The following is a 23708-nucleotide window of genomic DNA, read 5'->3' on the forward strand; positions in this document are numbered from 1 at the left end:
GTGACCACGGGGAGAGAGATACATCCAAACTCAAAATATGCAGCAGGTGTCACAGTTGTGATCGAACCCACGACCACCTGTATACCAGGCGAGGTATTTAACATCCCGACACTGTGGCACCCCAGCGGTGGATGTTACCACCAGACAGTTCGGACAAGCAGCCTGCACACAGTGGCGCTCGCATGAGAGACGGGCAAGCGAGCCATCACCATAACAGAAACAAATTGTGCAGGCCGAAACGCCGCAAGTTTTCAATAACGCACAGGGTAATGCGCGCAAAACGCACTGTGGGACCTTGTGCGTTGTCCAAAAAACCATCAGCGGTTCCCGAAGGGCAGCTCCTCTTGGTTTATGTCACCGTCAAAATAAATTGGACCGAATGTGACCACGCTCTTTGGTTTTTTCGGTAAAGTCACGTAGGGAAAAAAAATAATAAATGAAAAAACAACTCAATTAAATCACGACGTTTCGGAGGCAACACAAGCTTCCATCTTCAGGTGGAACCGTCACACCTGAAGCTTGTGTTGCCTCCGAAACGTCGTGATTTAATTTAGTTGTTTTTTCATTTATTTTTAAATTTATTAATTTTTTTACCTACGTGACTTTACCGAAAAAACCAAAGAGTATGAATCCTTGCAGTCACGAAAACTTCAAATCTAGAACGAATGTGACCAACCGAGAGGCAGCAGTGAGACAGATATAGACAACAACTGTCGAACGGTTTCGTTCTTATTGGGACTCATCAGTACAATATCGTCAGTCACCAAAGCTCTAGAGAGCACGATGCATATATACACAGAGAGCAGACTTGACAGTGTACACACAGCAGATCAAACGGCCAATTGTAAACATAATAGACCAGACAATGGGCTGTGCACACACACACACAACAACAAAGTGTATGTACAGCATACAAGATGGACATAGCAAGCAGATCTGTACAAAGCAGCTCAGGTGGCAAGGCTGTAAGCACAGCAAGAAAGACCAGCAGACCAGATGTTCAATTTTAAACAGCAAACAGAATAGGAAGTGGATTGGACACCAAACAACATTCCACTTATGTACAATTTCCTGCCTATGTGTTTGTACTATCACTCCTGTGTCCATGCGTGTCCATGTGTTAGCTACAAACCCGGCGACCCGAGTTTGATTCCCGCTCAATCCTGGGCCTCAAATGAGTAACTGGTGTGATGTGTAAACATCGCCGCTTGGGAGACAAAGGCGGCCGGGCGTGATGCTGGCCACCCAGCCCTTCTTGTCCCGTGTCGGCTAAACTAGGGGGGGTGGGAAATCTTTGCATTTGTGTGTGCACACGTTTCTCAGGCTTCCGTTGAGGACACCACGCAGATCCTGCCCAGGGTTCGGAGGTCACGAACCCTTACCGGGATAACAGCGTTGGCCAGGTCGTCCATCACAGGTGAGGGCGGTGGCGTGGCTCGGCGACAACATTCGACGGGGCCGTGGCCGGCGGTTGCCCCGGTTCACGCTGACAGCGCCGTTGAGCGCAAAAACTGTGCGAGACGTCCGCTTACCCGTGGATAGTCACATATTCACGTTAAGATGTTTTTTTTTGTTCATGTTTTTGTTTTTTGTTTGTTGCGGTTGCACCCGATTCAAGAGCCGAATGGCTCACAGGGCTATACCAAATAAATCAACTTGAACTTGATGTGAATTCGTTCATCGATTGGGATTACGGATGCAACATCGCCCCCCTGCTGTGCAACTACTGCAGGCTGTCTGTGAAACATAGCAGCGCCTTCCCTTGGTGATAGCTTGCACCATTATAGCTGCTGGCAAGTGAGGGATGGCGTGAATACCACATGTGCAGGACTGGCTATGTACATTGGTTCTTTCGATAAAGTCCCGTAGGTATAAAAATAAAATAAAATAAATCACGACGTTTCGGGCGCAACACAAGCGTCCGTCATCAGCTCTTTAAAGCAATCTGCATCAGCAGCAGGCCATGCTTTCCCACCTGAGGACGGACGCTTATGTTGCGCCCGAAACGTCTTGATTTATTTTATTTTTCTACCTACGTGACTTTACCGAAAGAACCAAATAGTATGGATTCCTGCAGTCACGAAAGCTTCAAGTCAAGATTGGCTATGTACAGTGCGAAAGAAGTTCAACATACATCCATTATTTTTCATTACGATATCTCTCTCTCTCTCTTCTCCCTATCTTGTCCATGAACACCCCACTGCCGGGCAAGTCCTCTGCCAATATATTTAGCTCTTCACAGTCTCTTGGCACCTACATCTAGCATGCTCCTCCAGATCTTCGATTGCCTCTTCTTGTCATCTCAATTTCTGTCTGCCTCTCTTTTCCCTGCCCTCCCACTGGCCCCCTTCCTGTTGTCAATGCCGCTTTAAATTTCGATTTAAAGCTTTCGTGACTGCAGGGATTAATCTTCTTGGTTCTTTCGGTAAAGTCACGTAGAATGGAAATAATAAAATAATAAAAATAAAACATAATAAAATAATTCTCACGACGTTTCGGCCACAACGCAAGCAGCCGTCCTCAGGTGAAGAACAGGTCTGTCAGATGCTATCTTTCTGTCAGACGCTGTCTTTCTGACAGACCTGTTCTTCACCCGAGGACAGCTGTTTGCGTTGTGGTCGAAACGTCGTGAGAATTATTTTATTATGTTTTATTTGTATTATTTTATTATTTCCATTCTACGTGACTTTACCGAAAGAACCAAGAAAATGCCACTTTATTCTCGCACTCTGATTAATCGTCTTCTGTAGAATGTGAATGGCAACATTTACGAGGCCAGATCGGGCCCTGATACCCACTCAAGAGCATCGTCGGATGCGTATTTGCTTGTTGTTGTCCTGCCGGCCAAACCGATTGTTAGGGGTGACTGTTGACGGCGAATTTCATTGTGTGAAGTTCGCCGCTCGTGCATCAAATGCGACGCACATCGCCCATGGGAGGTGCCCATGTGGTTTACGATCGCCCACTGCCACCGGCAGAGGAATGGTGGGGCACTTTGGATGATGGGGGCTTCAGTAAAAGCATTATGAGTGGTGTCTTGGAGGCTTATTCTGGGTTAGAAATGCTGAGCCAACACTGCTGAGACCGTGGGTTGAATTGGCTTATAACTGTGAGTATACTAAACAAATTATTTAGTGATACTACCATTTTATTTGTCATATAGAAGGGTCATTTCCTGAATTGTTATCTATTATATATAATTTTCCTCTTTTAAAGCAGTGTTTTTTTTACGGGTGTGTTGAGTTTTTTCCCGATTGGTGGTCTCAGCCCGGTCACAAATCTCCCCTCCCCTCCAAAATATTATTATTTTTCACTTCACCAATCCACACTGACGACCGTGGTGAAGTATGGTCAAACAACCCCTCATGACTGACAAGGTTTTGGGAGACCTTCGTTTTGGAGTGTCTTTACAAAAGCTGTTTATGATTAAACTAATCTGCACGATGATGACATTACCCTTCAAGTGTCCAGTGGCAGTCAACTCCAGGAAATGTTGAAATAACTGAATAAAGACGGCTGGCTGCAAAGTTGGCCTCAGGATAATTCCGATCGAGAAAACTAAAGTTCATGCTCAACAAAATCGCTAAACAACCGGAGACATCTGTCGGAGAGGCACAACTGGAAAACACACGAGAGCTCGTGAGCGTGGGGCGGCTACTGACGACGCACGGGATCACACCGATGAGATGAAGAGGCGGTGAAGGGCAAGGCTGGAGTGCTTTTTGGATAAAACTGAGCTTGACAATGAAAATTCATGTGGGCACTGCTGCTTTGAGAAGAACGCTTTCAATGGGTGGGTACCGCCTGCTATGACATTTGGAATAAGAAGCGCTACCGTCATCAACGAAAAATACAAAACAAATACTGAAAGGTGGGCAAAGAGGCACAGGGAGACCCGCACATGACTGCCATTGCATTAGAGAAGGTACGCAATTTATTTAACATGGTCCAAACTCTGAAGAAAAGTAAGTGGGCTTGGGCAGGAAACATCGCCAGAAGGAAAAGATGGCCGGTGGATAAGAATAATCACAGAGTTGCAGCCAAAGAATGGAAGGCGTGTATTGGAGCGTCGTCAGCCGGGAGAGACGGAGCGATGGAATTAATTTGTGTGCTGGTGCAAGGTCAGGGGTCGGCAACCAAAATAACAAGAATTCGATGAAGAAAAACAACTCTATTTCAAGAGCCGCAATGCAAGTGAATATCCTCATGAAGCAGACCTTAAGGAGCCGCATGCCGACCCCTTTGCTCGGTGTAATGTTGCATTGCAGAACCATCGGTGGTATTGGCTTGGGGGAGGCCTTCATCCAGCAGTGGATTGACCATGGCTAATGGTGATGATGATGATGGAACTAATATGTACGCACGTCTATGTACAGCAGGTCTGTTTGTGTTGTGGCGGTGCGCGTGTAGGTCTGTCGGAGAGCGTGCGCGCCCGTGTCACCAAGCCCATGGCGCGGGGCCGGGTGGCTCACCTGATCGAGTGGAACGACTGGGACCACGGCCACGTCCAGTCCTACCACGTGGGCCCTCCAGCACCTACACCGCTACCACCTACACCACTACCGCCTACACCACTGCTACCTACACCACCGCTACCTACACTACTACCACCTACACCACTACCGCCTACACCACTACTACCACCTACACCGCTACCACCTACACCACTACTACCACCTACACCACTGCTACCTACACTACTACCACCTACACTACTACCACCTACACCGCTACCACCTACACCACTACTACCACCTACACTACTGCTACCTACACTACTACCACCTACACCACTACTACCACCTACGCCGCTACCACCTACACCACTACTACCACCTACACCGCTACCACCTACACCACTACTACCACCTACACCGCTACCACCTACACCACTACTACCACCTACACTACTGCTACCTACACTACTACCACCTACACCACTACTACCACCTACACCACTGCTACCTACAACTACTACCACCTACACCACTGCTACCTACACTACTACCACCTACACCACTACTACCACCTACACCACTACTACCTACACTACTACCACCTACACCACTACTACCACCTACACCACTACTACCTACACTACTACCACCTACACCACTACTACCACCTACACCACTGCTACCTACAACTACTACCACCTACACCACTGCTACCTACACTACTACCACCTACACCACTACTACCACCTACACCACTACTACCTACACTACTACCACCTACACCACTACTACCACCTACACCACTGCTACCTACACTACTACCACCTACACCACTACTACCACCTACACCACTGCTACCACCTACACCACTGCTACCTACACTACTGCCACCTACACCACTACTACCACCTACACCACTGCTACCTACACTACTACCACCTACACCACTACTACCACCTACACCACTGCTACCACCTACACCACTGCTACCTACACTACTACCACCTACACCACTGCTACCTACACTACTACCACCTACACCACTGCTACCTACACTACTACCACCTACACCACTGCTACCTACACTGCTACCACCTACACCACTGCTACCTACACTACTACCACCTACACCACTGCTACCTACACTACTACCACCTACACCACTGCTACCTACACTGCTACCACCTACACCACTGCTACCTACACTACTACCACCTACACCACTGCTACCTACACTACTACCACCTACACCACTGCTACCTACACTACTACCACCTACACCACTGCTACCTACACTACTACCACCTACACCACTGCTACCTACACTACTACCACCTACACCACTGCTACCTACACTACTACCACCTACACCACTGCTACCTACACTACTACCACCTACACCACTGCTACCTACACTGCTACCACCTACACCACTGCTACCTACACTGCTACCACCTACACCACTGCTACCTACACTACTACCACCTACACCATTGCTACCTACACCGCTACCACCTACACCACTGCTACCTACACTACTACCACCTACACCGCTACCACCTACACCACTGCTACCTACACTACTACCACCTACACCGCTACACGACCATGTACACCGCTACCACCTACACCACTGCTACCGACACTACTACCACCTACACCACTGCTACCTACACTACTACCACCTACACCGCTACACGACCATGTACACCGCTACCACCTAAACCACTGCTACCGACACTACTACCACCTACACCACTGCTACCTACACTACTACCACCTACACTGCTACACGACCATGTACACCACTACCACCTACATCGCTACTACCTACACCACTACCCGACCACGTGCACCACTACCACCTACACCGCTACCACCTACACCACTACATGACCACATGCACCACTACCACCACAATCACACATATAACCTACACCACTATTATATCACGTGCACTATTACCATCTACACTGCTACCCAACCACATATACCACCACATACACCACTTACACTGTTACACGACCACACACACCACTACCACTACGTACACCACCACTACCACTCACACTGCACACCCGACCACCACTACCATCACGTTCACAGATATCACCTCTACTGCATACACCGCCACCTTCTGTTCTTCATACAACAGCTTCCAAATACACCACATACATACACACACATACCTACACACATACATACCTACCACCGGACACTGCGGAGATGCAGTGTGTGTGAGACACTGCATTTGGTGTTTTTTGTGGGAAGCGATCGTGTCGTGGTTAGCGGTCAGCGCACTGCGCTATGAACCCAGCGACCTGAATTCGATTCCCGCTCATGGCCAACACCAGTGACGATTATCTGAACTGGTCCTGGGCCTCCCCGAGGTTGACTCAGCCTCAAATGAGTACCTGGTGCGGTGTGTAAAACATTGCCACTGGGGAGACAAAGGCGTGGTGCTGGCCACCCACCCCTTCGTGTGCCGTACCGGCCTTCATAAGTACTCGCTAACAGCACTTGCCCCCACAGTCTGTTGAGGCTACACGGGGGATCTTTGTCTTTGTGTGTTGTGTGCACAGGAGTCGACGCTTTACACAGACGCCCCGTACTGCGACACCACCGACATGGTCGATGGGGAGAGAGAGGCTCGCTTTGCTGAGGGTATCTCACCCTGCACACACACACACAAAGACAAAGATCCCCCACATAGACATGAGCAGGCTGTTGGGGCAAGTGCTCTTAGCGAGCACCTCTGAAAGCCAACACGGCAACACGAGTGCTTGGTGTGGCCAGCACCATGCCCGGGCTGCCTGAGTGACCTTTACGCACCGCACGTGGTATTCATTTAAGGCTCAGTCGACCTAGGCGAGGCCCAGGACCGCTTCACATATAACTCAGCACTGATGTTGGGCATGGATAGGAATCAAAGACAGGTCACTGGGTTCGTCGCGCAGTGCTGTAACCACAGCGCCACTGCTGCCCACGCAGACTTCAATATGCTCTCGCACTCAAACGTGCACACGAAGCAAAGATCCCCCATGTAGCCTTAGCAGACTGTTGGGGAAAGTGCTGTTAGCGAGCACCTATTAAGGACAGCACTGCACACAAAAGAGGTGGGTGGCCAACCCATGCCTGACCGCTTTTGTCTCCCCAGTGCTGTTTATATATTGCACCGAATTACATTTCAGGCTGAGTCGACCCTGAAGAGGCCCAGGACCAGTTCAGATATTAGTCACCGGTATTGGCCGTGAGCGAGAATTTAACGTGGGTCTCCGGGTTTGTAGCGCAGTGTGCTAACCAGTACACTACCGCTCCCCACGTAACACACAAACACAAACACACACAGGGATTATGGTGGTTGAACCAGCAGGGTTCTGTGTGGTTCCCTGTCAAGGCCGTAGCCATGGAGTCAACATTGGGGGGGGACCAAATCTTCCAGGGGTTCTCGGGTTCCCCCCCCCCCCCCCCCAGAAAAAAACATCTAAATTTGAAAATGAATTTCCTGCCATTTCTTGCCTAATATATAAAAAAAATTCACTGACACAGGATGGACCTTTTTTTCTACAGTGATGTCTAATAGTGTATTGTATTGCATTGCTTTTTTTCTTTTTTTACCTTTTCTTGTTTCATTGTATGTAATGGCAGAGATTAGGGATTAATACAGTACAACCATAACCACAATGATATAAACAGAAATCTATTTTAGAGCAATATATTGGGGGGGGGGGGGGACATTCTGAGCATATTTGAATATTGCAGTGCGGTGCTGTGTGGTTGGCTGTGCGGTCCTGCGGTGCAGGTGTGGCACAGCAGTTTGCCCTGAGTGAGGCCCGCCTCAGGGCCTGGTCGTCCGGGGAGGGAGATGGTGAGGACGGGGACATGGGGGATGGGTCAGGGGAGTGGGTGCACATCCCCTGTGTGCACACGCCCTTCCACACCAGCACGGGTACGTACACACTCACACACACGTACACACGCCCTACCACAGCAGCACGGGTACGTACACTCACACACCTACACACGCCCTACCACACCAGCATGAGTACACACACACTCACACACGTACACATATCCGACCACACCAGCACGGGTACAAAGAGGAAGATCCCTCATGGGACCTCCTTTGCCAGTACCAAACTATACTAATAGGGTTTTTCCCCTTTTTTTGGCGTCATCTGGTCGAACACCATATGAGACGAGGCTCTAAAGAAAGCTGTCTCTGGTGTGGACCAATCAGTTTCAAAGACAATGCATACATTATCAGAGTATTGTTTTTTATTTGCATTTGACTGCAAGTATTGTGGTTAATGTAAACACGATTCCTTGCAAAAGGTGTCAGTTTTGTTGCCAGAAAAAAGGGGAAAACCCCTATTAGGAAGATCCCTGTTTCGCCTTAAATATACACATTCCCACACGCCATAACACACCGGTACATGCAGGCAGGCACGCACACGTAAATACCATCACGCGCATGACCACGCACAGCTAAAGTACGCAAGCACGTGTGGTCCTTACGGCACCAATACGGCCACGTGCGCGCACACAGCAACAACACAGCTGGTGTTCTCCACTCAGAAGGCAGCAGCAGTGTCACCAAGGTGGCTGTACTGGGCTGTACATGTCCAGCGATCTGTAAACCATCTCTCTGCTGGTCGTAGGGATTACGTGGCCATGATTCGCCACAATCGCTGGCGAAGGTTGGTGAAGGTGGGCAGCATAGATAAGGGGAGTCCAGAGTTAGTACGGTGTAGGGGTTAGTGTAGAGCGGTGTTCTAGATTTGAAGTTTTCGTGACTGCAAGGATTTATACTCTTTGGTCTTTTCGGTAAAGTCACGTAGGTAAAAAAATTAAATAAATTAAATCACGACGTTTTGGAGGCAACACAAGCTTCCGTCTTCAGGTGACGAAAAAACCAAAGAGTATAGAGCAGTGTTCTTCACTCATTTTCAGAGGGGGGGAAGGCACTTTCGCCGATAACTGCTAATTACAACATTTTTTTATTTTACCAGGTAAGGCCCACTGAGCTATATTGCTCTTCTTTCAGAAACGCCGTGGCCACAAATGAAAGCTCAACGAAGTGGCTTATCACGTGGAAATTTATAGCGGTCAAATAGTCGTGTTGATTCCAAACATACAGGTGTCAGGATCGGGGATCAAACCCACGACCTCCTGAAAACCAAACGAAGTAGTTCACATTTCGCCACCGTGGCGTCCCTAAGACATCGGCGTGAGGGCTGCCACACCGCCTGCAAAGAGGGTGTTCTCACATTTGTCGATTGCCGGGGGCCGCACATCAGGGGCCGCACTAAAGGCCACCAGGGGCTAGGAGTGGCCTGCGAGACCTTGCAATGAAGAACACTGGTATAGAGTTCGGGGACAATGCTCGCTTTTGCTGCACCGCCCTCCGCTTCGCTCCACGTAGCCCCGCAGCCAGACCAGAAACTGGCCCAAACGTATGTCGCGGTCGCCCATCCGAGCGTGACCCAGGCTCAATCAACCCCTGCTTAGTCCGACGAGATCAGGCACATTCCGGGCAATTTGGCCAAAGGCGTGCCGCATTCAAGTGCCCTCCTTGTGATGCATCAATTAGCGGCGGCTCGTCAGTGGACACACCCGGGGGGTTGCCACGTGTGGACAGAGCGGGGTGAATGGCAGAGGAGCGGCACTCACAATGCTGCCATCCCACAGCCCGATATCCACCCAACACTGTTTCCGGAGACTGTGTCTCTGCGTCTTCGTTTATATGTGTCTGAGTTTCTATGCATCTGTGGGTCTGTGTGTCAGTGCGTCTCTGTGCATCTGTGGGTCTGCGTGGACGTGCGTCTCTGTGTCTGTGTATCTGTGTGTTTGTGCATCTGAGTGTCTATGTCTCTGAGTCTCTTTTGCATCTGTGTGTCTGTGTATTTGCGTTTATATACATCTGTGAGTGTGCGTATATGTGTCTGCGTATCTGTGTGTTTGTGCATCTGGGTGTCTATTTGTCTGTGCGTCTGAGTGTTTAAGACAGACAGACCTATCTGTAACCAGATGGGGAGCCCATTGAGACTCTTTATCAAGGGATACTTGAGTTACTAAAGCTACAACTGCACATGTACACAGTGAAGATACGGACCAATAATCACAAAACTGTCAAATTCCATGAATAAACCTTTAAATTAAGCGCGATATCAGATTTAAAAAGAAAACATTTCACGTAAAAAAAATACTGACGCACAAATAAACAATATGAGCAGGATAACGACCACCGCATGATGCAGAAGGCAATGATGAAACGTGTTTACATTCGGACTGCACAACCAATAAATCCACTTTGTTGCTGAAAACCAATTGAGAGGGAGAACAGTCATTAAATGTAAAAGACGAGCTGTAGGCAATGTTCAGTGAAGCGCCGTGGATGAAGGAACGTTCTCCGCATCTTAACTCGTGCGTGGGGCAACGATGAGCAGCGCACCGGACTTGCAAACCCCGATGGTCGGCGGTTCGGTTCCATCTCCCCGGCACGGGGAATTATAAACAATGGGAGTGACTCTTTTTGGTTCTTTCGGTAATGTCATGTAGAAAGAGAAAATAATGAATTAAATAATAGCAGACGACGTTTCGATTGCAACACAAGCAAATCATCATCAGGTACAAATGAAAGAGAAAACAAATCTAGTAAACTTAGACATTTTATGCAATACAACACAGATAAGCAGATTCTATGTGAGACTCTCTGTGTTATCTCTCTCTCTGCGTATGTGTCTGTCTATGTGTCTCCGGTTCTGTGTTTATCTCTCAATTAAATGTAGCAATCTTTGGAAGAACGTAATCAACCAGGTAGGGTGTTGACTGTTATGTTAGCCGACTCTCTGTGTGTGTATTCCATCATATTTCTAAGTTTAGGTAAAATAGGAGATGAAGTCATTCGAAAGAACTTGAAGGTGGAACGAACAATAACCAAAATAAATGTGGAACAGGCAGCTATGGTACGGTCATATCAGAAGCATACCAACGAGCGGAATCCACGCAAGGCAATGTAGCTCACAGCACTGAGATTATGGTGTTCAAATGCAGGCAGTGGCCTGAGATTAAAACCGGGTTATTGAGTGTAGTGAACTGATGACCTCAGCTTGTTCACCAATGACTGCACACAAAAAAACCCATCACATTAAATTTGGTCCTGTGCTTCATTTTGCTAAATTCCAGCGATGAGAAAAATAAAAATGTCACGTGACAAACATTACTGCCTGTGGCAAGGTGAGTGGGAACGTGCTGCCCCCTACTGTGTAGACCAGCGGTACCAGAGGGTGGCTGGGAAAAAGATGGGCTGATGGAGTTGGAGGTGGAGGCCCTAAGAGAGCAGAGGAATGACATGGAAGCATCAGCAACGGAAGGGAAATTATTAGAGCCAACGGTAGAGGACTGCTGCTGCTGCCGCCACAAGTTCGTTGCCCCAGCGGCGTCCGTAAAGGGCCAGACTGTAAAAGATAACTATTTTTGGGGTGGAGACATGTAACCCAGTGGGAGCGCATTCGCCACTTGTTGCAGAGGTCCACGGTTCGAATCTGACAGGCCGCCCTGGTTTTCACTGCAGGTGTATTAACGATACAATGCTACGTGTCGTCGTCTTCTTCAGAGTGCACGTTAAAGATCCCCCTGTCGTCATTTGAAACGGGGAGGTCATTGTGTGCCGGCGTCATGATCCAAATTTGCCAAATTTCGGTTCCTGCGGCAAATGATTAAATTGGGATGACACATAGCAACATCAGCACGCGTCCAACGCAGCAGCGCCTTCCTTCGTGATAGCCGTGTGCACTATAAGAATGGCACGAATAGCAAACGCACAATTATTTTTATTAGCTGTGACTTGCGCTGGCTTATAAATAACATCGTCGTGGCCAACCATGGCCATGCAGGTGGATGTAACAAGTGGGCTGACAGTAACGTGATTTCTTTTTGACGTAGAACCTTTCACGTGATTTTTTTTATTGATTGTAAGGTTTTTTTTTTGGTAATGTCTCTATTCACTTTGTATCCATCTGACCAACTCAGTCAGATCAACGACGACCGTTAGTGGAGGACAATAGCTGCTCCCCCCCCACACCCACCCACCCAACCCCACGCACAGTCAGTCATAAGAATGAGAAGATTATTTCCCACTGAGTAAATCCCATCGATGTAAGAAGCTCTTTTTCAAGGGCGACTCAGCCGGAAGATAACGCAGTAATGTCGCTCGCATCATCAGCCCATAACACTTTGGCGGGCGAGCGAGCGAGCGAGCGAGCGAAAGGCGTCATCTGCGCTTCACCACGCAGATGCAGTTCCGGGCCGTGGGTGTGAAATGCGATCGTTAACATTCGGCCATGAATCCAAGGCAGATGCCAGCATATTTGTAGGATTTGACGTTTTCGGCTGAGCGAGAGAGAGAGAGAGCTGGACGCGGTGTTTAATTAAAAATACCACGAAGGTTTAAATAGCGAGGAGGACTTATGGCTAAGAAGGGATCAGCGTTTACTTTCGCTCGCGTTTCGCAGGAGCCTTATTGAGGCGAGGTCCCGCCGATTGTGATTGAAATGCTATTTAATATGTTCCTCATCCACAGGTGCTGCAGGCTTATGCAAGGTCGTGTCATCAGCACAACAATTTTCCAGCGGCTCAGCTTTTGTCCAATATATTTATTTAAATACAGTTACTTAGCCCAGGCCCGACTAAAGGTCCAAAAGAGTTAAGCGGCAGGCAACGAACAGCACTATCAAAAGCTGTAATTGGTCAGAGTTAACGCATTTCCTGAATTGAGAAAGGTTATCACTGTAGGAGCTTGAGATAAGTTACAACGATCAGAGAGCAAACCTAAGTGGAAACGATGCGAGGGAAGAAGAAAAAGTGACCTGCATTGTGGCGAGTGAGTGGGTGAGTGAGTTGATGTGACCTGCAGTGTGGTGAGTGAGTGGGTGAGTGAGTTGTTGTGACTTGCAGTGTGAGTGAGTGAGTGGGTGAGTGCGTTTATGTGACCTGCAGTGTGAGTGAGTGGGTGGGTGAGTGAGTGAGTTTGTGTGACCTGCAGTGTGGTGAGTGAGTGGGTGAGTGAGTTGATGTGACCTGCAGTGTGAGTGAGTGGATGAGTGAGTTGTTGTGACCTGCAGTGTGAGTGAGTGAGTGAGTGGGTGAGTGAGTTGATGTGGCCTGCAGTGTGGTGAGTGGGTGAGTGAGTTGATGTGACCTGCAGTGTGAGTGAGTGGGTGAGTGAGTTGTTGTGACCTGCAGTGTGGTGAGTGAGTGGGTGGGTGAGTGAGTTGATGTGACCTGCAGTGTGGCGAGTGAGTGGGTGAGTGAGTTGATGTGACCTGCAGTGTGGCGAGTGAGTGGGTGAGTGAGTTGATGTGACCTGCAGTGTGGTGAGTGAGTGGGTGAGTGAGTTGTTGTGACCTGCAGTGTGGTAAGTGAGTGGGTGAGTGAGTTGTTGTGACCTGCAGTGTGAGTGAGTGAGTGGGTGAGTGAGTGGTTGTGACCTGCAGTGTGGTAAGTGAGTGGGTGAGTGAGTCGATGTGACCTGCAGTGTGAGTGAGTGGGTGACTGAGTTGATGTGACCTGCAGTGTGAGTGAGTGAGTGGGTGAGTGAGTTGATGTGACCTGCAGTGTGGCGAGTGAGTGGGTGAGTGAGTTGTTGTGACCTGCAGTGTGAGTGAGTGAGTGGGTGAGTGAGTGGTTGTAACCTGCAGTGTGGTAAGTGAGTGGGTGAGTGAGTCGATGTGACCTGCAGTGTGAGTGAGTGGGTGACTGAGTTGATGTGACCTGCAGTGTGGTGAGTGAGTTGGTGAGTGAGTTGTTGTGACCTGCAGTGTGGTGAGTGAGTGGGTGAGTGAGTTGATGTGACCTGCAGTGTGGCGAGTGAGTGGGTGAGTGAGTTGATGTGACCTGCAGTGTGGCGAGTGAGTGGGTGAGTGAGTTGATGTGACCTGCAGTGTGGTGAGTGAGTGGGTGAGTGAGTTGATGTGACCTGCAGTGTGGCGAGTGAGTGGGTGAGTGAGTTGTTGTGACCTGCAGTGTGAGTGAGTGAGTGGGTGAGTGAGTGGTTGTGACCTGCAGTGTGGTAAGTGAGTGGGTGAGTGAGTCGATGTGACCTGCAGTGTGAGTGAGTGGGTGACTGAGTTGATGTGACCTGCAGTGTGAGTGAGTGAGTGGGTGAGTGAGTTGTTGTTAGTAAACCAGGAACGAGTTGAATGCATTATTTTAACAACTGTGCACCGTTTTCTTCCCGTGAATATAATGTGAGAATCAGCCATGCGAGGTGCCCTTATCGCTGACGCCACAGTCTTTCAGTCTTGAGATTAGGCTGCGATGGCCTATTGTGTCAATGGCTTTTTTTTAAACACAAAAAGCATTTAAAAAATGGTTTTTCAAGAGTCAAGTATACAGCAGGAATATCAAAGGGAGGGCTGAAGGGTCAAGGGCACTTGATAACTCAATAACGCGGCCAAGCATATTCCCGTCTTGTCCATAAATCGACAGGTAGCGTCTAAAACTGTTCCAAGTACTGCAGCCACGATGGCACTGCGTCATTGTGTGACAGCTGTCTGCTTTCAGTTTTGGATCCTACCCACCTCCAGATAAGAAGCGATTTTAACTTGTGTTTTTTTTTGCTGGTTGTGATTTTGCTGGTTGGGAAATTTCTCGAGAGGCATTTGTGTTTTCCGGACGTGAAATTATAATAGTGTAACGACTCGGACGGCAAAGAAATGAGAAAAGCCACTTTTTATTTAAAGTTTACAAAGTAAGGGACACTACTAACGAGTTCCACAATGAGGGACCCTCGGCTCGTTCCTGTCTTCCTGCTTGTATCCTCCTCCGAGCGTCCCCACTCCTCGTGCTCTCCACTTACATCTCCCTCACGCTCCTCTCTCGAACCTTCTTGTCCCTTTAAAGTCTGCCTCCCGCCCAATCAGAGGCCTCTTTCTTCCAAACAGAGACCGTTGTTTATTTTTAAATATCCATTAGGCTGCATATGGCCTGGTGTGTTTGCATCCGAGTGTCTGTGCTTCTACGTTTCCATGCTTCTGCATGGCTTTGCATCTGTTTAAATGCATCTACATGTTTGATTTTATGAATGTGTAAAAAAAAACTATTACCCCGTTGGCACACCACGGTAGGTGGGGGAGGGGGTCAAGATAAAGAGGGGGCACGGCTCACGATAAGCAGCAGCAGGAAACAAGGAGCGCCGGGCAGGCAAGGGAGGAAGGGAAAAAGCCATGACTGGACTAAGATATCAGGCAAGAGGGAAGGAATGGGCTGGGAGAGGGGAGCAATTCAGAGTGGGGGTGGCCACGCACCCATCCATCAGCGCGCCCGTTCACCCGCGCGCCCGTTTCTTCCACCCGCAGACTGCGACCTGGAGCGCTTCCCGTCCTCCGTGTCGCTGTCCGAAGTGCTGCAGGCGCGCCTGCGCCGGCTGGCGGCGGCGCGCACTCCACCGGTGCTCTCGCCGGAGAGTGTTCACGGCGTCCTCTTCTCCCCCGACGGCGTCGCGCTCGAGACGCTCGAGACGCTCGTGTGCCGCGGCTTTGCCGACGGCTTCGCCTCCGTCGAGCGGCAGCGCTTGCCGGACCTCGCCCCGGGCCTCCTCGCCGCCCCCGAGTGTCTCCCCCTGCAGACGTTTGTCAGGAATGAGGACGGGCGCGCCGGCGTTCCCGCGGGGACGCTCCTGCCTTCGGGAGAGGAGGAGGAGGAGCGGGAGGACGAGGAGGGTGAATTGGAGGGCGAGGAGGAAGAGGAGGAGGAAGAAGAGGAGGACGGGCGGCAGCGTCAGCTCGGGGCGCCGTGGGGTTTCCGAAATTCGCCGGGTGCGGTGCTCTTGCCAGATTTGAAAGCGGAGGTGGCGCCGACATAGGGCGGTCGGGGTCACGCGGCGATCATCTCCGGCCACGTGCGCACGCGCGCATGTACACACGCACACGCGCATGTACACACGCGCACGCACGTTCAGGCGTAGACTAGCGCGTGATGCATGTGTGCAAGCTGCATGTACTGCATGGGTGCGTGCGTGTGGGCGCGTTTGTTAAACGCTAAACACTTGCACCGATGCGTGTGCACACGCACACGTGCAAAGACACTCATGCGCACGTGCACTACCTTCGTGCAACCCCCCCCCCACACACACACGCACGCGCGCGTCCGTGCGCGCACGCACGCACGTACTGAGCAAGTGACCGGGAGGCTCGTGGTGCTCCGTGGCTCACCGAGCTCGCGTTGTTGTTTTGTTTTGTTTTTGGTGGATTTCGGACATCTCTACATTCGAATGATGCGGAGAAAGTTGCTGTTTGTGGGCGCGTGAGCGAGCGCCATCTGCTGTGAGGTGAGCGGCCGTGTGAAGTGACTCCAGAAGAGGTTCTGTGGCGTCATCTTCTCAGCCCGTGATAGGGACGTAAAGAGCCTTTGTCTTGTGACTTTCCTGCCAGAGTAGTAATCTAGTGATGCCCCGGTTTTACGTCGGGGATGCGTTCCTGAAAGGTGCGACTACGAATATCGAAAGGACGTAAAATTAAAGCGATTTACAGGGGAGGTGGTGGTGGAGGCGAAGGCTGAGAGGCGACGGGTAACGAGAAAGGACGGACGATGCTGTCAGCGACGTCAGTGTGAGGGTTGAGGTGACGCAAATCGGGAAACGCTGTTAATAAAGTGACGACGTGTTTGCAAAACGACGTGAAAGGAGGAGACGTGAATAGGGGTAGCACTGTACTAATAATAATTTACAGTCTAATGTTAATTCACTTCTGGATGAAGGCCTCCCCATGCTCTTTCGATCATAGGCGTAGTTTGACTATACTTCACCACGCTGGTCAGTCCGGGTTGGTGAAGATGGGAGGCCCAGGACTGGTCGAGATATTACTCGCCACCAATGTTAGCCATGGCGAGGAATCAAACTGATGTCACAGGTTCATAGCGCAGTGTGCGATAATTGCTGCTCCACCAATTCCGCCATTCAGTAATACAAATGTAAAAAAAAACACACCGCTGTTGTATCCGGGTGGGTCAGAGGTCAGAGCAATTAGCCAGCACCACTGAGACCCTGGGTTTGAATCGGGGCGGCCACCCGTGGCTAACCTGGTGGTCTTAGACCTGTCACCTATGGACTGCAAATGTTGGGTTTGCACTTAATTTTGGCAAAATTCCAGCTCTTGAGAATTGAAACATTGGTGCTGACGGTCATGTGCGTGTGTGTGTGTGTGGCAAGGTGCGCCCCCTGTTGTGTGAACATGAAACATCCACGGAATTCTCAGAAATATTTCTGGGGAAAACTCCTGCGCGACTGCCGTGCTTAGGGGCACATGGGGGTCACACTTCCTCCTCCTCCTCCCCCTACTCCCCCACCGTGATATTTTTAATTTGATTCTTTATGGCACGATGCCGATAGTGCACCGGGGATGAGACCAACATTATTGTACATGTAACGCTCTGCCACTGATCCGTAATTACTCAGGACCTGTGTCCAACTTGCAGGTTTGATAACCCACACGAACCAAAATCCACGTTCTAACGTGCAGTGCCAGCCCAGTCACCGATGACTGACGCGAAACAAGCATAGTTTTTGTTTTGTTTTACACTTGCATTGGTCACATGCAGTCGTGAGGATTGATGGTCACGTGGTAAAACCTCCCGAGAAAATTTGGTTAATTTGTTTGACCAGGTGAGATCGCAAACAAACCTGGATACAGCCTCATCTGCAACGGTGACCTGGGCCATTCCATCTACCAGTACGGGGGGTGGCGATGATTGCTTGCTGGCGATGATTGCTGCTGCTGCTGCGTTATCATCCCAGCCGAGTAATTTTGCGGGCAGTGTTCTAATTCGGCACAAGGCGCCGTCTGGACAGAGAGGTCCCCTGCCGAGCCGCCAGCAGTGATCGCATGTGTTTTAGTTTAGTTTGTAAATAGTTTGGGTTGTTGTCACTCTCACCCGACCTCTGACATCGTTCTCCAGTGAAGAGGACGGTCTGCTGCCTATAGGAGAATTCAGAATTTAATGCCGCAGTTTGCCATCAGATTGACTAGGAACCTAGTGGGAGGAGACCAGAACAACAAGCGAAATACAACGACAGTAATACCCCGGTTTACGTCGGGAATGCGTTCCTGAAAGGTGCGACGACGAATATCGAAACGACGTAAAATCAAAGCGATTTCACAGGGGAGGTGGTGGTGGAGGCGAATGCTGAGAGGCGACGGATAACGAGGAAGGACGGACGATGCTGTCAGCGACGTAAATGTGGGGGTTGAGACGACGCAAATCGGGTCGTGGTATTAATAAAAAGTGACGACGAAGACGACGACGTGTTTGCGAAACGACGAAAAGGGGAAAGACGTGAATCGGGGTGTGACTGCACAATGTGCGCACTGGCATTGGCGTGCACGTGTCCGCACACGCGTGGCGCTCGAACACACACACACAATCGTACATGCAGTCGTACACAAATGTGTGTACAGACACACACACACAAATACAAAAATCCCCCGTATAGCCTTAACAGACTTATGGGGCAAGTGCTGTTAGCGAGCACAGCGCGCGGTATATATACACACACACACACAAATATTCGTGTTATATTGCTGCATGCTGGCTCAAGACTTTGCCTTACTGACGAGTGAAAATGAAAACATCGGTGGGGGTCGTGTATATATGTGGGGGGGGGGGTTAGGAAATGAACAAAATCGTACAAAAAAAAACTTCGTGTAAAAACGATCCCCCGCAAGGCGAGAGGTCCAAAGGCACGTGGCGCACGTGGCGACTGTCACAGAGAGCCGCCACGGTCGTCCCAATGTCCCCAATGTCACTGGGAGGACACGGCGAGTCTCAAGCATCGGTTGCCCAATCGGTCGGTCGGTCATTCCTTCATTCACCCGATGGTCCTGGTGACGGCAGCAGCGCAGCAGATGCATGGCCCCTGTGGGCGGACACATCGGCTACGACTCCCCGTGGTCTCAGCTGCTACTCGAGCCACCTTCACCTGACCTCGTGCTTGTATTCCAACAGGAGGGAGCGGCAAAAGGAAGTGATTTCGCCGGATGCCGTGTCACGGATCGCCCTCCGCTCGGACGCGACTGCTGTCTCGGCTCGCGAAAACACGCGCACGCACACACAACCCCCATTTGTGTGTCAGTCCGCCGCTGGACGAGGGCGAATGCAGAGAAAAGATCGCCGGTCTGGCGAATGCAGAGGAAGGATCGCCGGTTTGAAATGAAGACTCCCTGGCCAGGCCATCCCTCCTCCCGTTGTACAAATCAACATTTTAAAGACGTTTCTCCTCTGCCTATAACGGACTGATTCCTGCTATCTGACTTTGCGGTCTCTTCTTTGCCACATTGTGGTTTTTGCACTTTGGGGACGAGGGTGAGAGGGGTCATGCACACGCGTGAGACTCTCAAACGGCCCGCTGGGCTGCGATGGTGGCCACGGGATGAAAGTATTATTAACAAGTTGGTTCTTGATTCCATCGGTGTGGAAGCTTTTTGTGTTATCCCCCTATTTGTGTGGATGTTCTCCGGGTTTCTCCGGTTTCGGATCCGCACGAAGCAATACGCTCTTGAAAATTGGCTTAACATGCCAACTGCAACGAGCCTCGTGAAAGAGCATTGACGCCCTGTGCGGCTTTCATGGCTCACGGGCAAAATTTTATCTCTCCCTAACCAAAAGCCTTCAAGTAAAAAACATAAGTAAATTACGTTCCTTTCCTGATCAAACCTCTACTCTTAGAACCGCATGCCCTCTCAGCCCATCATGCATTGTATTGACTTACACTTGCGTTTTTTTCTGCATAGAGGTGTTTTTTATGAACATGACTTCTGTTGTACAGATGAGTAAACTAACTATTTTAACTAACTAACTGAACTATACAGCTCTTTTTCAGAAGCAACCTGGCCACAAATGATAGCGCAATGAAGTGGCTTATCACGTGGCTATTTATAGCTGCCAAAAACTCAAACGCATATTTATAAATGTGGAGGAAAAAACCGGAAGAAAATCCACTCGATCACGAGGAGTACATGCAAACTCCAGATACACAGGCGTCATGGGGGTCGGGATCAAACCCGCGGCCTCCTGTATACCAGGCGAGGTAGTTTTTAAATCCTTTATATTAAGTTCGCTTGCTTGCTTGCGTGCTTGCTTGCTTGCTTAAGCCCGTGCAAATCTTTCGGTCGTTTTTTAACCCACTTCCCGTGATCCAATCGAGCTGACATTTTCCACACAGACTCGTTGTGCGAGACAATTAATGTTCGTGAAAGAAAATTCCAAAAATGTTACACTGTTTAGGGAAAACAAATTAAATATTTCATTACCAATTGCTTAATACTGGCAGACAATCATCTGACCCATAGGTGGCAGCCATCTCAAGCCAGAGGACGAGAAGACTCTAGCCGCCACGCATATAAAGGATTTATAGTGAAAAACTTTGTTTTTACGGGTTTACTTGTTACATCTCGCCACCACTGACAATCTCGCCCTCATCACGCGCGATAGCTGCGTAGAGAGGCGCGATCGCCCGTTCAGTCTGCCGGGCGACGGCCGCTGTGATTCACGCGTGCGTGTTCAATTAAACGGGCATCTGTTTCCAGCAGGCAACATAAAAGCTTCCCGCTGTACGGGGCAGTACGGTACAGCAAGCAGCATCAACCTGTGTAACGGAGTTTGGTTGTTTTCTCCTCGTATGCGTAGAGTTTTATTTTCTGGTTATTCCAGATTCCCTCCGCTTGCAAAAAAAACCCACGATATGTTACTTTTACAATATTTGGCCGAGCATCGCAAAAGAAGTCCCATATTGAGAGAGAGAGTCGTGAACCTCAGTTAGCCTCTTTTCTGGGTGCCGCTTGAGTTTGGGGTCCGTTTCTTACGTGAGACCGAGGCCAAATGTGAGGCCGGCAAACTGTAGAAAGGGTGTGTCAGAGAAGTTCGTTTTTAGTTTTTCGGCCGAGTCTTTATGACACAGAGACCAGGCGGAGCGACGTTGCCGTGATGCATCCTCAGGGAGTTGAGTCATCGCCAAGAGCTCTCTCTGCCGGCTGGCCACGTTGCTGGCAGGCCGCGTTGCTGGGTGGGCCACGATCGTTTACAAAGGCCATATGTGGCCAAACCTGAAGGTGTGGACAAGGCGCCACATGCGAGAGTTGCAGTGAAATTGGTCGTCATGGGCCCGGGGCAGATGTCTGGCGTGTCGGCACCACTCGAGGTGCCAAAACTGAAACGTTAGCTCACTTCTCAGCCCTTTGCCAATCAACTGCTCGTATGTCATGTATGTTGCGCCTTTTGGCGTCATCTGGTCTAGCACCATGTGAGACTAGGCTCTAAGGAAAGTTGTCTCTGGTGTGGACCAATCAACTTCAAGGACAGTGCATACATTATCAGAGTTATGTTTTTTGTTTGCATTATGACTGCAGGTATTGTGGTCTATGCAAACATGACTCCTTGTAAAAAAAGGTGTCAGTTTTGTTGCCAGATAAAAGGGTAAAAAACCAATTATCATATGTTGAACTTCTTTCGCAGCATACGTAGCTAACCGTGCTAATCGGAGGTGCATGGTATGGTGGTGGTGGTGATGATAGTGGAGACATCGCGAGGGCTCCTGTATAGAGGCGGCTCTAGCAAGCGGGGCCTCTTCCTAAGCTCCAACCCAATTATTAAGAGGGAATGTGGCGAAGACGCACCTTCTCGGTAGCTCAGCTCGGGACGATGCTGTTCGGGTTACTCTTCGAAGGTCTTCCCACACCGTATCAGTCATCCGGGTCATTTGAACATGCTTCATCACGCCGGTTAGATATCACTCTGCACTGATGTTCGTCGTGGCCCGGAGCCGATTTCCAGTCATTGAGCTCACGACGCAAAACACCGCACCACTGCTCCACCCATACACAACTGTAATGGTATACATTTATTTCGTCAAATAATTGGGTTAGATCATAATTGATTTCAACTCACCCATGATTCGAGTGGCTCAGGGCTCAGAACTCGAAGTGGACACTCCTGGGATCCTTGATTCAAATCCATGATTCCTCTGCCCACGTTTAAACCGGGTTCTTCGGTGGAGTAAATCGATGGTCTCAGTCCAGTCACCAATGGCTGCACACAAAAAACCACCCACGATATTAAATTATAATTTTTTACTTAATTTGGCTGAAATCCAGGTCTGAGAATTAAAAAAAACATTGATTTGAATGTCGTTTGATAATTATACAAGGGCATGTGGAATCCCTGCACTGTGTGCATTAATGACCGCATGTAAGGATCTCTGATGTAGTGCTGTGAAATCTGCTTCCACAGGCCATTCTCTACCACGTGGGGTGATGCATTGCTTTGCTAGAATTTCCCATCGCTATGTTTTTTTCTCATGACACGATGCCAATTGCACAAGTGGAATTGAATTTGTTGGTGAGGGTGCAGGGGTGGATGGGAAAGACCAAAACAAAGTCAAGGATTCTAGATTTGAAGCTTTCGTTACTGCAAGGATTCATACTCTTTGGTTTTTTTCGGTAAAGTCACGTAGGTTAAAAGAAAACAAATAAATAAAATCACGACGTTTCGGAGGCAACACAAGCTTCCGTCTTCAGGTGAAACCGTCACAGCAAAATTGCTGTATCAAGTGTTGCCTCCGAAACGTCGTGATTAAATGTATTTGTTTTCTTCTAACCTATACGTGACTTTACCGAAGCAACCAAAGAGAAAGTCAAGGATATTCTCAACCACTAAGAGTTTTGCACCTCGGCCGACATTGACTTCTGCTCCAGCCCACGGACTGAAGCAGGTGGCTAAAGTAGCGGTGGTGGTGGTGGCAGAGGTGGTGGTGGTGGTGGCAGAGGTGGTGGTGGTGGTGGCAGCGGTGGTGGTGGTGGCAGCGGTGGTGGTGGCGGTGGCGGCTTCGCAACGGATTCTCGCGACGCTTCCCGTGCGGTGACCGTGAAGAAAGTCGCCGCATGAGACACGGGGAACGCGCGCCGCGTTTAAAACCCCGCCGCCTCTTGCCTTTCTCATGATTTTTTTATTCTCTTAAGTGACGCGCTCTATCCTTTGAATTGTCTTCGGTGCACGTTGCCCGCTAATGTTCAGTGGCTTGATATGCATCGGCTGAAAGTTGTTTGCGTTTGCGCGATTTCATCGTTTATTTCCACGGAAGCGTGCTGTACTTTTTCGACGGTTTCCGTGCTTCGGTGAAGAGACGCCGGCGTCATGGCTCATGGGACACTGCATGGGCCACGCTTTCAGCGACGAGGCATCGCGCGCTTTGATGATTTC

At 49.6% G+C, this 23708-nt stretch overlaps 1 protein-coding gene across 1 annotated transcript; it reads left to right on the forward strand.

The window, feature by feature from the left end:
• Positions 1-1341: 1341 nt before the first annotated feature.
• Positions 1342-23250, forward strand: LOC144719545 (uncharacterized). The gene is made up of 5 exons (XM_078595577.1): positions 1342-1417; positions 4411-4520; positions 7040-7121; positions 8260-8406; positions 15818-23250. The coding sequence occupies exons 2-5, from the start codon at positions 4449-4451 to the stop codon at positions 16321-16323; spliced, it is 807 nt and encodes a 268-aa protein (XP_078451703.1). The 5' UTR covers positions 1342-1417; positions 4411-4448; the 3' UTR covers positions 16324-23250.
• The last annotated feature ends 458 nt before the right edge of the window (positions 23251-23708 follow it).

Source organism: Lampetra planeri, chromosome 6, assembly GCF_965212315.1.
Source record: "Lampetra planeri chromosome 6, kcLamPlan1.2.h2, whole genome shotgun sequence".
In the NCBI taxonomy this organism is placed as follows: Eukaryota; Metazoa; Chordata; class Hyperoartia; order Petromyzontiformes; family Petromyzontidae; genus Lampetra; species Lampetra planeri.